The sequence below is a fragment of the Neodiprion lecontei genome, chromosome 5, assembly GCF_021901455.1.
Source record: "Neodiprion lecontei isolate iyNeoLeco1 chromosome 5, iyNeoLeco1.1, whole genome shotgun sequence".
Classification (NCBI taxonomy): domain Eukaryota; kingdom Metazoa; phylum Arthropoda; class Insecta; order Hymenoptera; family Diprionidae; genus Neodiprion; species Neodiprion lecontei.
Window position 1 is genome coordinate 28,826,878 of NC_060264.1, and position 14,300 is coordinate 28,841,177.

The 14,300-nt window shown below is 34.4% G+C and overlaps 2 protein-coding genes across 22 annotated transcripts in view; both read right to left on the reverse strand.

The window, feature by feature from the left end:
• Window positions 1–403: 403 nt before the first annotated feature.
• On the reverse strand, window positions 404–3,312 carry LOC107218188 (macro domain-containing protein CT2219). Of its 2 annotated transcripts, XM_015655975.2 has the most exons (6): window positions 3,011–3,310; window positions 2,785–2,920; window positions 1,974–2,243; window positions 1,703–1,819; window positions 1,297–1,505; window positions 404–1,118 (listed from the first exon to the last, which is right to left on the reverse strand). In XM_015655975.2, the coding sequence occupies exons 1-6, from the start codon at window positions 3,023–3,025 to the stop codon at window positions 1,032–1,034; spliced, it is 834 nt and encodes a 277-aa protein (XP_015511461.1). In that variant the 5' UTR covers window positions 3,026–3,310; the 3' UTR covers window positions 404–1,031. The 2 variants fall into 2 exon arrangements, with proteins under 2 accessions (XP_015511461.1, XP_046597842.1); XM_046741886.1 differs by lacking the exon at window positions 2,785–2,920 and having other exon boundaries at window positions 3,011–3,312.
• A 3,014-nt stretch (window positions 3,313–6,326) lies between these two features.
• The window catches only part of LOC107218191 (ensconsin), a 77,898-nt gene continuing 69,924 nt past the window's right edge, over window positions 6,327–14,300 (reverse strand). For all 20 annotated transcript variants that reach the window (XM_015655986.2, XM_046740108.1, XM_046740107.1 and 17 more), the window contains 3 exons: window positions 13,796–14,229; window positions 7,734–8,005; window positions 6,327–7,416 (listed from right to left, as the gene is read on the reverse strand). In XM_015655986.2, the coding sequence (XP_015511472.1) occupies window positions 7,403–7,416; window positions 7,734–8,005; window positions 13,796–14,229 (720 nt within the window). In that variant the 3' untranslated portion in view covers window positions 6,327–7,402. The remainder of the gene's footprint in view (window positions 7,417–7,733; window positions 8,006–13,795; window positions 14,230–14,300) is intronic.

Genomic DNA, 14,300 nt, shown 5'->3' on the forward strand with positions numbered 1-14,300 from the left:
TCTTCATAAATAGAACTGTATCGGTTTTGTTAATTCGAAACAAAATTTAATATTACTTGTTATCGATACTTACGTTTTTTTTTTTTACGCAAATTACAGCTTGTTATTAGGAAATAGATTTGAGTAAGCTGGCAATTGGACGATATTAAAAGTACTGTCGGTTTTAAGAAATGTGCCAGTATTAAATAGTATATGATTGGAAAACTCCTATTTTTCAACTAGAATACCTGGAAAAGTCGGAGAATTTCATATTCTAAAAATTGAGGAAATGTCGACCACCTTTAGAACGAATTACGTTCGCACGTTATTTCTTATTACCGTAATATTTAACTTTTTATTTAATACGAAGTCTATTCATTTATGCTCCGAAGAGATTTACGTACATCTACATTTTTCTTTTCTCATTTTGAAGGAAGTTTAGTAATTTACACAATCGTGTGCTCATTTATTTATGCCATACTTTTTCAAAACGTTCAACTGTACTAAATTGAGATTGTTATTCAATTTTCTTAAATTCGTAGGCAGAAGACATATTATTATACTATCATCATTGTTCTTATTAGATAAATAAAGTTTTACAATACAAAATTAAATTCGGATCTTTTGATGTGATAAAATAAAAACAGAGAAACAAGACATAATTATAAAGAAACTGAAACAATACTCAATTCGAAATTACTTTCAATAATCATGTAACAATTTAAAAGCCTAACTATTCGTTAAACGGGAATCCAGACAACTTGAAAAATTCAAATTTTCTTTAACATACAGAATACAACACATAAATCTTGTATACTTGAGATCTTGCAATCTTATTCAAACTGAACTTATCAAATTTAAGGAATATATTAATTATCCTTTCGATCTAATCTATTCTAACCATTTCATCTTCCGCGAAGCATGCTTCTATGCGAAAAACTTTAAAATTTATACAAATGCATTGCGTAGTGTAGTAACTAATTTATATTATCAGATGCGCTGATTTTGGAATAGTGACTAACGCACCCCATGATTCCAACAGATTCATCACTTTATTCCAATGCAAAGAACTTCTGCAATAATTCTTCGTAAATCGTCTTATCTGAGTCCAAAAACACACAAAATATAACCCGGTTGATCTGCAAAGAAGAATTAAAATTATTTTCAAGGCAATCAGGCATAAGGTAATAGGAATTTTCAGCATATGCAAGACATCTGTAGATACGTCTACCTCTGTTTACTGTATGCAAAATCGCAGATAGATTTTCGCTAGTTTGAAGTAAATTTGACCTGAGATAGGACTTGAAAAATTCTTACAACATTGTCGTGGTCTTCTAGGAACTTTTTTACTGTTCCCAGGGCGACTGCAGCTGCTTTATATTGCGGGAATCCGTAAACGCCGGTTGATATGCAAGGAAATGCAATACTTTTAAAACCATGTGTTTGTGCCAGCACAAGGCTCTGCTCGTAACACTTACTAAGCATATTTGGTTCCTCATCCTGAGGTCCGACGGTATGGATTACGTCTGAAGAAGAGAGAAAACAGAAATAAGATTAGAATGAAAACTTTATGTAATTAGATGATGGAAATATCTCCTTCAGAATAACTGGACTTTTACCAACTATTTTTGTATAATATGAAAAGCCTTGAGCACAAGTTGGATATAATTATTAAAATTTTGTTAAAAAAGGTCATTTCATCAATAATAAGTTGAATACTAACAATTAGCTGGGAGAGCATAGGCGCCGGTTAATCTAACTTCTCCAACCCCACAGGGCGCCATTGTCATAGATTCTTGCTTGAGTGTTGGACCGGCCATTTTATGGATTGCTCCATCAACTAGTAAACAAGGATATAATAGTAAGATGCATTTGTAAACATAGACATTGATCTATTTAGTCGTATCAGTCCAAACCTTGTGACTTGAATTCAACTAAAGAATTCCTTACACACAGGCCCTTCATCCATAGAAGTTTCAGGAAAATGTACATACCTCCACCCCCTCCCCGGAGAGAACGATTGGCAGCATTCACGATAGCATCAACTTCAAGAGAAGTGATATCTCCAGTCCAAAGTGAAACTTTTTTTGCCAAGTCATGTTCGACTATTCCAACTTCTTCCCAAGTCGATTTCTTCATGCATGACTTATTACTGTTCCAATATTCAAACCACGTTGGAATTTGGTGTAATGTAACCACATTCTTATTTGCAATTTTTCTGTACAATGCTCGTTTCTCCTCTGATGGCATTGAGAGGAATTTAACTGTTCAGAATTGAATGGACACATTTTAAAAGGAGTTGTTTGTATCTATAAATCATATCTTTTATCAAATCAGCCCAGAAGATTATATAAAATCACTGGCTATTTAAAATTAATCGTCGGCTCGAAGTAGGGACCGAACAACTCTTAAGAAAAAAAAATAGTCTTTGCAAGACAGAGAATTTATCATTGACCAAAAAAAATAAAAATTTGATCACGGTCAACAATGGTCCGGCTTTATAACGAACTAACAATCATAAGAGAATATTATATTTCTTGTATTTTGGTTAATAATTATATGTAAGCACTGATTAATGTCAAAGAAAATTGAAGTTTTTACTGCAATGATATCATTTCGAAATATCGTTTTCAAGCTTCAAAGCTCTTGTAGTCTATATCTAATCGCAAGAAATAAGTTATTGCATTTCTGATTTTAGCCTAACTTTTGTGCAAAAAAGGAAAACGGAAGATTGTTTCTGTCACACATTGAAATGAAAGTGTTCGAACTGAAACAAGTAATTGTTTATTTATTTATGTATCTCACGTTTCTCAACCTCAAATGGCATTTTGATATCACCGGTAGTTGTGGACGATTGTTGAGAATAACGTTGTAACCGCTGGACTAGAGCTGCCGGTGTGAAATTTTTTGCCAGGTACAATGAACGTGTTTTCAACAATCCCTGCGGACACAGAATACGTTCAAGCCGTTCAAGAGAAAAACTTTTGTTTTGAAGACAATGTTATCCTCCACTTTGTTTATTTACACTTACTTTAATAGGGAGCATTGAATTTTGGAGGTTACACCAGTCCCCTGACACACACGCTGCTAAAAGTGGTTCGCAAAATGTCCCTCGATTCTGTCGCCAATCTTCACCACTAGTGGCGCTTGCAGTTGTCTGACAAGCTTGCACGCGGTCATCGAGCGTGTCAGAAGTCTACTAACGCCAGGTAGAGGAACTAAAAAACGGGGAAAAAACGCGTACAATTTTTTTATATACGAGCAGTGGTGAGTGTCAGGGGGCTGGGTTACACTCGCACGTATACACAAGGTATCAGGAGTTGGGAGTACTAGAGTGGAACTTTGGAGTGGAAGTCGCTTCGCGATGAGCAGATGAAACATTAGATCGGCCATATTGGCAGGAGTTTGCGCGCCACATGCAAACGATGCAAACTATACTGTCCCGTGTTACGGCGTTGAATTCAGAGAGATTCAGTCAACGGTAACAAATATGACGGGCGATATAATTCCTTTATTATACATTACGCAATTATAATGAATAGTGTATTCAAAAGAATACGATACTAGTGATGCAAATGTTAAATAATCAGTGATTTCAGTCTTATATTATTAATTTAATTGAAAATTTGAGTTAATCTTAATATCGATTATATATGAATGTAGATCAAGTATTTACGAATGTTAATTCAAGATCATTACAATTAGTTAATACTGTTGTGTTGAATGTAAAGAAATATTCATAGGCATAGAATCATTGGGAGACTGTAATCATCGTTCAGATAAATAGGAATTGTATTTCTTGCAAGTCGATTAAGCGATCGAAAAGTGGATCGCCATTTATATCACTGAATGAATTATGAAATAAAAATCTGAATATATACTAGATAAATGAATATTCATTGAAATACCATACTCGTTTCCACACCACCTTGCGGTAGAGTATGTGGCGCGTTTTTTTTATTGTGGTATCCCCAGTAGGCCTAATCCACAACGTAAAGATCGATCTTGCAACTATTCTCCGTGGACGTTAGTCGTATTCTTTCAACTTCGCAATCATTGAGCATGATCACGAAATCGATAGTAATACGCCTTGGAAAAAAAAAAATATGCGTAGTACGGATGATGGATTAAATGTTGTGAAAGTATTAAGGTTTAATGTCATCTGCAATTTTTCGGATTATACTTGAGGACAGGAGTCCACGACCTGAACACGAAAACTAAAATAGGCACCCAACTACTACCAAGTGAACCACTGTGTTGGTACAATAGTACCATCTGCATATATGAACACACAAACGCGACAAGTAGTTGGACGTTACCTCGACAGTTCGAACGGTAAATATATCTGTAGTGAAGTGAATTGTCTAACTAGACGTCAACGATTGTTGAGGTATAAGTATTCTTAAAAAAAAAACTGAATTAGAAAACATAGGAGAAAAACGTTTGTCATTCAATTTAAAAACACAATTATATTATCGGCAAAACAGATATCTCCATTGAGCTCTCGCATCTCAAAGATGATCAGCTGCTCAGCCCTGCACAGCCTTCCTCTCAGCCCGATGAAGATGCGATGCTCTGCAATGCTGTGCTGCTCTGCAATGCTGCGATGCTCTGCAATACTGCGATGCTCTGCAATGCTGCGCTGCTCTGCAATGCTGCGCTGCTCTGCAATGCTGCGCTGCTCTGCAATGCTGCGATGCTCTGCAATGCTGCGCTGCTCTGCAATGCTGCGATGCTCTGCAATGCTGCGATGCTCTGCAATGCTGCGGTGCTCCAACGAAGGCTAAGCTACAATGCCAGGACTGCAACTACGATGCGAAGACCCAGGATTGATGAGAATGCGAGAATCTCAACGGAGACGAATTTGCTCTGACTGGTGATTTGTCTCTATGAATTAAACAATAAACGTCCCTCCGCTTACCAATTCTAATTTAGTTTTCTAAAATAGAATAATTACTGGAAACACTTCAATCAGTTTTTAACAGCAGTTGACATGTAATTATCAGTCTACGGTTACATTACAGCATTCGAACGGTCGGTGTAAGATCCAACGGTTTATCACGTCGTTTGAGCCGATACAAACATGGCGGAAAAAATACTTCGCAGTATGTCTTTCACCATGCGCATTACGTCTCGTTTGTTAGTACATATCAACAAGATTTTGGGTTACCTGTTCGTAGATGAAAATTGGGTTGCCCATTAAAAGAAGACCCTTTCCTTCCTCGATAATCTCCTTACCTGTACAGGAGAATATCGCCAAAATGAAGAAGCGAACGACCCTCGGAAGGAATCTTCCACCTATCACGAAATGGCCAAGTGAGCCGTATTCGAGACCCCAGGCCACACTAATTGCTTGGATTTTTGTTGTGTATATTTTATGTTTTATATTTTTGGAAAATTGAGTTATTTTACGTGTATTTTCTGTAGCGTCTCGTTTGTGACCGTCAACGTCTGATTTCTGACCACTTCTGACTCTTTGAGCTGAGTAGCAGGGTTGCCAGATAAATAGTACGGCACGCCGTCAAAAGGAGGCGCAGAGGTAGCCAAATATAACCAACCTCCCAACACAAACAACTCCTACATGCATGTACGGAAGATGTACGGTATAAAAATGTTACCACGAGTCTCAAATGACACTATTGGCGAATATATAAAGCAGAGAGAAACCTTATAAAGATTAAGTATTATACTACAAAGCGCAAAATCCGCACGCTGTTTTTTGGGGCCCTACTCTGAATTATTACTTAACCATCGCACGTATCAAAAAGTCGCGTTTCCTACAAGTGCATATTCACTTTTTAAATTAAATGTAGAACTGATCATAAAATGATTCCCCATAGTCTCTACGTAGGTATATAAATGTATGAAAGACTAGAAAACTTCAGAAAAAATTGAAATCTCACAAATTATCCCCGTGCGATGAAAAATAATCGATGCTTTAAAAGTTTTAAATGAGTATACCCCACTTTTCACAGGTGGACATGAAATCAAAAGCAGGCCATAGAAATTAGCAAAAAGATGCAAAAATTTTACGCTCAATTTTGTGTCACATATTTGAGGAACAGGATTTTTCACAACCAGCGATTTTTTTTCATCTACATTAGCTTTGAATTCAAATTTTTTTTATCATCTATGATAATGGGCGGTGTTTGTCAAAGGAAGACACTGAGACAAGACATGAGAACTAACGCTATATTGAAACGCAAACAAGCGGCGATGCACCTGATTGTTTAGCAGATGAAAATATCAGTTGAACTGTAAATTAGTAAAGAGTTCAGATTAAAATTAGTCATAATGGAGACTCCAGACAAGCTATTCTAATGTAAATGAGAAAAGAAAACTTGGTGTTAAGGTTGGAAATATGTCTCGTATTTGAACAAATTCCAGAATAATAGTAATTAGAAGACAACTAGCCACAAAATCAATTACCTAGTTAAATATTATTCTACTGCATTTTTTATTATAATATATCGTGAAATTAATACGATCGTGACGTTTTTTCTATTTTTTTTTTTTTTTCTCATAATACAATCAAATTATACAGGATGTGTATTTTCATTTTTATATATCATAAATAGACGCCGTCGCCGCCACCGTCGTTTCCGTCGTCGTGGGTTTTATATACCGCTTTTACATAACCTTCGCAGGATCGGGCATTCTTAATATTCATATTTTTCCTATCAGTTTGCATTCATGTAAGTGTAGTGGTTATAATTCCGTCCTGCAAATCGCTTTATCTTCATTCAACGTTTATAATAATAATTATTAATATTACTTCATAACGATAATATTATAATTATTAATATATATTATTTTACACTTATTTATTATTATTATATAGTATAATATTATAATGAATAATCAATTGTTATTATCTTTCTTTTTTGCGCTCCATGGGGCACGTTGCGATGTAGACTGCCCTTCGATCTTGGCCTTAATACATAATTATATGCTTTTACAGAGCTGCATCATCATCGTCATCATCATCACCACCATGATCATCACCATCATTACCATCATCATCATTATGATCATTATCATCATTATCATCATTATCATCATCATCACCATCATCATATTCGTCGTTTTCGTCGATAGTCATAATCATCATTTATTTTAAGTATAGTTATTATTACATTATTAGCGTTTATTTACATTACCGCAAACAATTAAGCCGGTGCAATTATTATTATTAATATAATATTATTATTATTATTATTATCATTATTATTATTATTATTATTACTCTCAGCACTTGCACAGGTGGCAAGTTGCAGGTAATTATATTCACTAGAAGAAAGAGAATAAAAACTCTTGGCTTATGCTTTTCATTCACGATTCTTTTTCATTCTCCTATTACTTCATTTATTTATTTTATAATCTCCAGTCAATTATCACCATTCCTTCTACCATGATAAACTGCCTATGATAGAAGATCTGAAACAACAGTAAAAATATAAAACATTATTTTCACTGAATGCTTTCAACATACATATATATAAAATAAAGATAATAGTTTGAAAGACTAAGATTTCCATGAACACAAGTTTACCAGATTAGAAATAAATATCGAACGATTCGTAATTATGTCAATTTCAGAATTCAAAGTTTACTGAAGTACGAGAAATCGTGATTTGGTTAATAAACAGAATGAAATCCGCTTGGACAATGGTATTTTGATAATATCATAGAACTCCAGAAAAGAAGCAGAAAGATATATTAAATATTGCATGGTAGATAGTTTGAGATATTACCTGGTACTTGATTGTTGTCCTGGGTTTTGTTATTCCCAAAAGTATCCTGGAGGAAGGGGTTGGTATTATCATTTGCGTTCATTCCGGTGGTAGCCGGCACAAACGGATTCGCCAAGGGATTGAAAGCTGTAGCCGTGGGATTTAGATTTGAGTTGATAGAATCTTCATTTGCCAGCTTGGGCGTCAGGTCAAGGATAGCACCGCTACTCGTATTACTCATAGTGTCAAACTCCGACAGATCTAAGAGGTTGTTCGTCGCGTTGTTTTGCTTGCTACAAATACAAAAACCAGCAAAAAAGATAACAAATAGCAGATCAATTGTCAGTAGGTAAAGATGAGTCATGAACACAGGCGGGAAAGAAGCGCTACACAATTTTAATAAGTATTCTGCGTTTCTTCTATGTCTACTTTTCCTTTCCATTTTTTTTTTTATGTAATTAATGTCTATCCAACTACGGAGTGCTGTCCACACTGAGTCAGACTTACAATTAATTACAGCTAGTTTCTTCCAAAGTGACAAAGCAAAACAAAAATGGAAGTTTCATTCGCTTATTTCAAGTATACATTTTCTTGAGAAGTCTAATTTTTTCATAATTCAATGCTAAACTAATCACACACACAGGTTCACTCTGTAAAATGTGTCAAGAGAGAGAATGACTAGAATGAAAAATCCATCCCAGGTGTAAGGAAAGAATGACTCGTTAGATATGGAAAACTTCATGTAACGAACAAATACTATGCCTAAGCGTTAGCATACATTCATATTTTTGGACTCCTTTGATAAATGTTCAAAGGAACCTAATTATCCATTGTAAGCCATATTCATAGAAACGTAATATTTATTTACACTAATGAAAATCTACTTCCCCCGCAAAGTAATTGATACACTGACTGATAAAATCTCGACTCTTCTGTATTCGTCACTGCAGTGTAATGGAAGTGAAACAAAAAAAGATATATGAAAAAAAAAAAATAATATATATATATACACAGTATTGCACGTAGGATATTACAGTAGTAGAAATTCCATCAGTCAATGATCGTAAAAATACCTAATAGGCATCAAGTAAGAAAACATGCTATACGATAGTAATGCGTGAAACTGCAGAGGCGAAATTATACCTACGTATACCTTGTTCAGATATCTATACAACAATCTATTTATGTATATATTTAGGTGTATATGTATACATACATGGCAAAAGTAGACGGCGATATATTGACCAAAAATGAAAAACAGAAAACAAACGTTTCGCAATAGTGGATCCGATGAGAAGACAGAACTGATTGTACAGATAGGCTAATATTACGTATGCGTATATATGTAAAACGAAAACGATAAGCCTATTTACTGCACTCTTGACTGTCCCTGTCTCTGCTCTAACAATATTAGCATCAATTGAACAACATGCATCTCATTTTTTATAGCATAAGAACAGTACTGGTGCAGCTTCTTAATTGGTCAAGCTATCTATAGAAAGTTTCCTCCCAATGTAGAAGAGAATTCTCTCCATTCTCCGCATAGAGGGTTTGTCTTTAAATTGAGGGCTATTTAAAAAGGATTGTAGTTAGATTCAGAAAACGATTAGGAGGAGTATTGACAAGTAAAAGAGAAGAATTGAAAATGTGGACAGTGCAAAGTATCAATATGCACAAAATTATCAGAGTTGTCGAAAACTGGTTAGTTCAGCAATCTCATGCATGGAAGAATGAATTAACGATTATTCACTCGTCTTAATCGAATTCCAATTACTATCATTATTTAGATGACTCAGAACCTTTATGCTATTCATCGTTTCTTTTTGTGTCTTTTTTTTTTACATTATGTACACTGGTTATCATTCTATGTATGTAGGTAGGCAATTACTTGGTTAGTTAGTAAGTTAGTTGGTTAGTTAAGTTACGCTCAATCACCGACCGATGTATGTATATGTGTATTATGTATTCAAGTGCGGAATAGAATAGAATTTTCGTTTATTGTTTAAACGTAAATAACATTAATATGATGAATTAGTTAATCGGCTGCATATTGATCATGACTAATAGATTTGTGGCGAAATTTTTATTTTTTTGTTTTGCTTCATCATTAATTACCTCAGAAAGCAGATCAACAGATAATAGCATAGATCGTCAACCCCCTTCATTGCATTTTCTCTCGCTTTCTCCACTCACTTCCAATATGCATCTTTTTGTCAGTAAGAAAGCTTTGCGCAACAAAAAAAAAAAATTACCAGTGGTTTTAGCACAAAATTAATCAATTGACATTATATTATAATTCCACCTAACTACAATTGTTTTTCGTTTATACATGTATATATGTGTATACGTGTCTGTGTGTGTGTGTATATATATATATATATATATATATATACACATACACACCCGAGTTTACATACTTATATCAATAGTTGTTGTAACTATTATATTATTCGCATCTTACACAACAAAATATACATAATTAGGGGGTATGACATACTAGGCAGGGACCAGGACAATATTAATCGAAAGATAATATAGACTATAAGTAGCGATAATATATGTATCAATGCATGTATGTATTTTTGTATGTATGTATATATGACAGTATATGCACAGGTTGAAGGGTATAGCTGTTTTTCTTCATTCTCAGTTTTGGCTAAAAGTCTACGCTTGATGACCTTTGAATGCCCTGTACACGGATATTCATAATCAACCCAACTTTGAAGGAGACAGTTTTAAATCCCAATTGATGTTTATTATTCGAAACAAAAACTGTTGAGTCATTCTTTTTCTATCGAATCGTCCAAATAATTTAACAATTACTAATTAATATTAAATCAGATTTGAATATTGACGCACAAGGAATCGGAAAATACTCGGCTTAAGATTAGATGATCCTAGGGACTTCGTTATTATCAACGTTACAACATTAATACCAACGGTACACAATATGATGAGAATTATTATGGATCGAATCAATTTTTCGTCTCTTTTGCTTATTAATATCATTAATGTTCTTTTTTAAGTTGATAACTTTTGTCATGGTTATGCAGTCAAAATGATTGCTGTATGATTATTACAATAGTTAAATTAGTAAACGTCATTTACTGTATGTAGGTACGCACAAAGCATATCGATATATGTATATTCATAAATAATTGTTGCAACTGATCATTTTTTTTTCTTATTCAACTTTATTCTCTTCTTTCTTTTTTTTGACTACTTTTGCGATGTAAGTATGCATGTACCATGTATGCATGTGTGACCTTATTGGCCAACAATATCTCTTCACTTCAGTCGTCAATATTCTTACATGTGTGTATAATTTTATTTATAACAAAAATGTGCTAGTATTAATAATAGATCGGATGCAATGTCATATTTCTTCGTCATTATTATTATTATTAATATTATTATTAGTAACTTCCTAATCATAGAACCACGTTAATTACAAGTGATGGGAAAAGTTATTTGTTTTAAATAATATTGCATAGGCAGTAGTAGTTCCGCAATTGTGCGGCTCTCCCTGATACTTTCACTCACTCATTTGCACACTCTCTTTCTCTCTCATCGTTTAATTCATTGTAAAGAGTTTTACCTTCACATTTATATATACTGTGCATCGTAATAAGAGTGCTGACCAAAAGATGTGATAAAAAAAAAAAAAAAAACTCAGAAAAATTAAGTATCTAAATGATTTCAGTGTACTTTGGATCTCCCAAGCCTCAAATATATTGATTCCGTGAATCAGTATGAATCTACCATATAATTCAGCGATTCTGAGTTCTGTAATCAAGTTATCAGGTTTCTTCTCTTTTTGGATCTTGCTGTCGAATTTATGTTTCACATGGATGACGGAAGATTTGACTCAGTGTTAACTGCATATAGATTGAAAACGGTTAATCTTCACTTCATGAAAGCCAGCGTCAAGACTTGGATACAATTTTCTATCTCAACTTTATTTGTTCCTCCGTATAAGAATACTGATGATGCGTGAAAGAATGTTGGATTTCATTACCTTAGCAGTATTTGAGACAATCTCGTTTCCGGAAAACTTTTTTGTATTAAGAACAAAAGGGAGGACAATGTTGCGTGTGATACCTGCAACTGTATTTTATTCACGTTTCTTTCTTCTTTTTGATATCGGAAAAGCATTTATTCAGATCTTATTGTGAATTGTTTTGCTGAGTTTAGTATCTAGATCGAACACGTTATTTGATAAATTCTTTTTAATGGAACAGCATTAAAATTTTATTCATAAAAAGCGGAAGTATGGGTTACGCATGTTTTTTTACCTGCGTTCCATACTTCAACTAATCATTTCTGCAACAGTTTAAAGAAAAGAAGAGCATCGGAGTATAAGATAGTGCAGTTTTACGATATACTACTAAAAAGTGTTATGAAAAGAACTCCGCAGTGAAAAAAATGTCTAAATCATACTTTCGTTACATAAAGTATCGTGTGCACTACAGAGGGAGTTGTTTTTTTTTTTTATTGCGCACACGCTCGCCTACAACCCGTATTGCAAATTTATGCTCGGTGTAACGAGACCTACTTGGCCTTCTTGATGCGCAATCTACTATATTACAAAATAATACGGAATTGAAAATTGGGGAAAAACATTTGTATGTCTCTCAGAATTTTTTTTTTTACCGAGTACAGATTATAGAATATCCAATTTCAGAAGAGGAAGCCGAATATTTGAAGAATGGGAGTTAGAATAAAAACTAATGCACCAACTTTCATCACTTCTGTTTTACATTCAAAATTATGTTACGTATGAACCCTGATCCACTAACAATCTTAGAATTAAAATAAATTTTTCCGGAATATTTTCCCGGCTACTTTTTGTTTGTTCTGTCATAATAATTCTTCATACGCATGTATGTAGGTATTTCAATTTATATAGTGTACCTAAGTCATCGGGAGATTATCAAAACAGGCAACAATGACAATAAATACCTATCTAACTATCTATCTATACGTAGTATTAGCAACGATTATTAATGCAAACCTTTTGATTCTGTAAATAAATTTCATTTTTCTTTCGCGTACTTTATTCATTACTCACGTATTAATAGGACGTTGAAATTATCATTATTTCACACTTAAAACCGAAATTCATGACTTTTTTCGTTAGCTGTTTCTGTGCCGCTGCAACGCCGATAAAAGCCAAATGCCTATGCTTCGCTAATAAACACGAGCATCTCTTTTAACGAAGATCGCCAATATTTTATCTTTTCTTTCATAATATGAAAGTTCTCGTTAAATTTATGAAATATTTTTCGTATATATATTTTTCTTTTTAACTTCGTTCTGTTCTGATGTAATGGCAGATTAAAAAGTGATTCGACACGACTAAGCGAGATTTTGCGCCAAGTTAAACTATTCGATCTATAACTACATATATTTGCATGTGATAATATTTCAACAGAAATATCAGTCACGTCCGTATTTTTCAAGAGTTACAAGCTTCTGTTAACAAAGGATTACCATAATCGCGTGAATCATTGATTGATGATTAATCAATCACACGATCACCAAAGTGTTTGTATTGTCTTTTACGAAAATGATCCATTCGTCATGGTCCAGAAGATTGGTATTTCGGCAGAGCCACTGAATTCCACTAAGTTTTTGCATGTGTGCAAATCTTGGCTCAAGAATGCGGAAAGAAATCCTCTGTATGATTGCAGTTACTTTTTTTGTTGAATATTCGAATGAATCGGTAATTGATATAAGATCATTAAGAATATTCAAAAAGAAAAGAAACGTCAGAATATTTTAGTAAAGATTGCGATAGTAAACTTCACATTTTGGACAGCACGACAAGTGTAATTGCTTTGGTAGTTTTGATACAGCGATGTGAGCACACAGTCAACGTTTTCTTTTTTTTTCAATCCGTTCTCATCGTATAACATATTAGCATTAGTTTAACACAAGCTCGCAGTATTTGATGTGTACATAAAAGCACATATCTATATCACGCGCCCTACAAATCTTGTGTTCTCGTCGCATCATCATTTTCATCATCATCATCATCATCATCATCATCATCATCATCATTACAACAGCGTCATACTTACACAGAAGCTGCGTTGTCTAGCGGTATTGGTTCGTTCATGAGGCTATTAACGCCGTTCCCATGATTTCCGTGATTCCCATGATTCGTGTGATTGTGTCCGTTGATTTCACCCTCGCCGTTACCCTGGGCGTTATCGATAAGCAATAAATTATTGCTACCGCCGTTAACGCCGTTGCTGTGAGTTCCGTTCCGCAAAATAGTGTCGGGATTCGGAGCCTGAATCGTAGTACTTGATGTTGTTGTTGTTGTTGTTGCTGCTGTTGATAGCGAATTGTGTTCGATGTGAAGAGCTTGCTGTTCCCCAGCAATAAACTGCTGCGTTGCCTCTGATATCAGACTTGCTGTCATTACATCACCACCTTTCTCTCCAGACATTCCTTTGTTATCGTCACCAGGGCTGTCCTCTTTTAGTTTATCTCCGTCCCCACCTTCACCCTGTGTTTCAAATTAAAGCACGAAGTCGGAGATTTTGAAAGATGCCGAAAATGTTAAGAGCGATTTTGGAA

What these genes read in the sequence shown, in the direction of transcription:
- LOC107218188 (XM_015655975.2), bottom strand. An exon ending in CTATGCTCTCCCAGCTAATT is followed by an intron (nt 1,506 to 1,702) that starts GTTAGTATTCAA and finishes TCTCTTCTTCAG; the next exon opens with ACGTAATCCATACCGTCGGA. An exon ending in TAGAAGACCACGACAATGTT is followed by an intron (nt 1,119 to 1,296) that starts GTAAGAATTTTT and finishes TCTTCTTTGCAG; the next exon opens with ATCAACCGGGTTATATTTTG.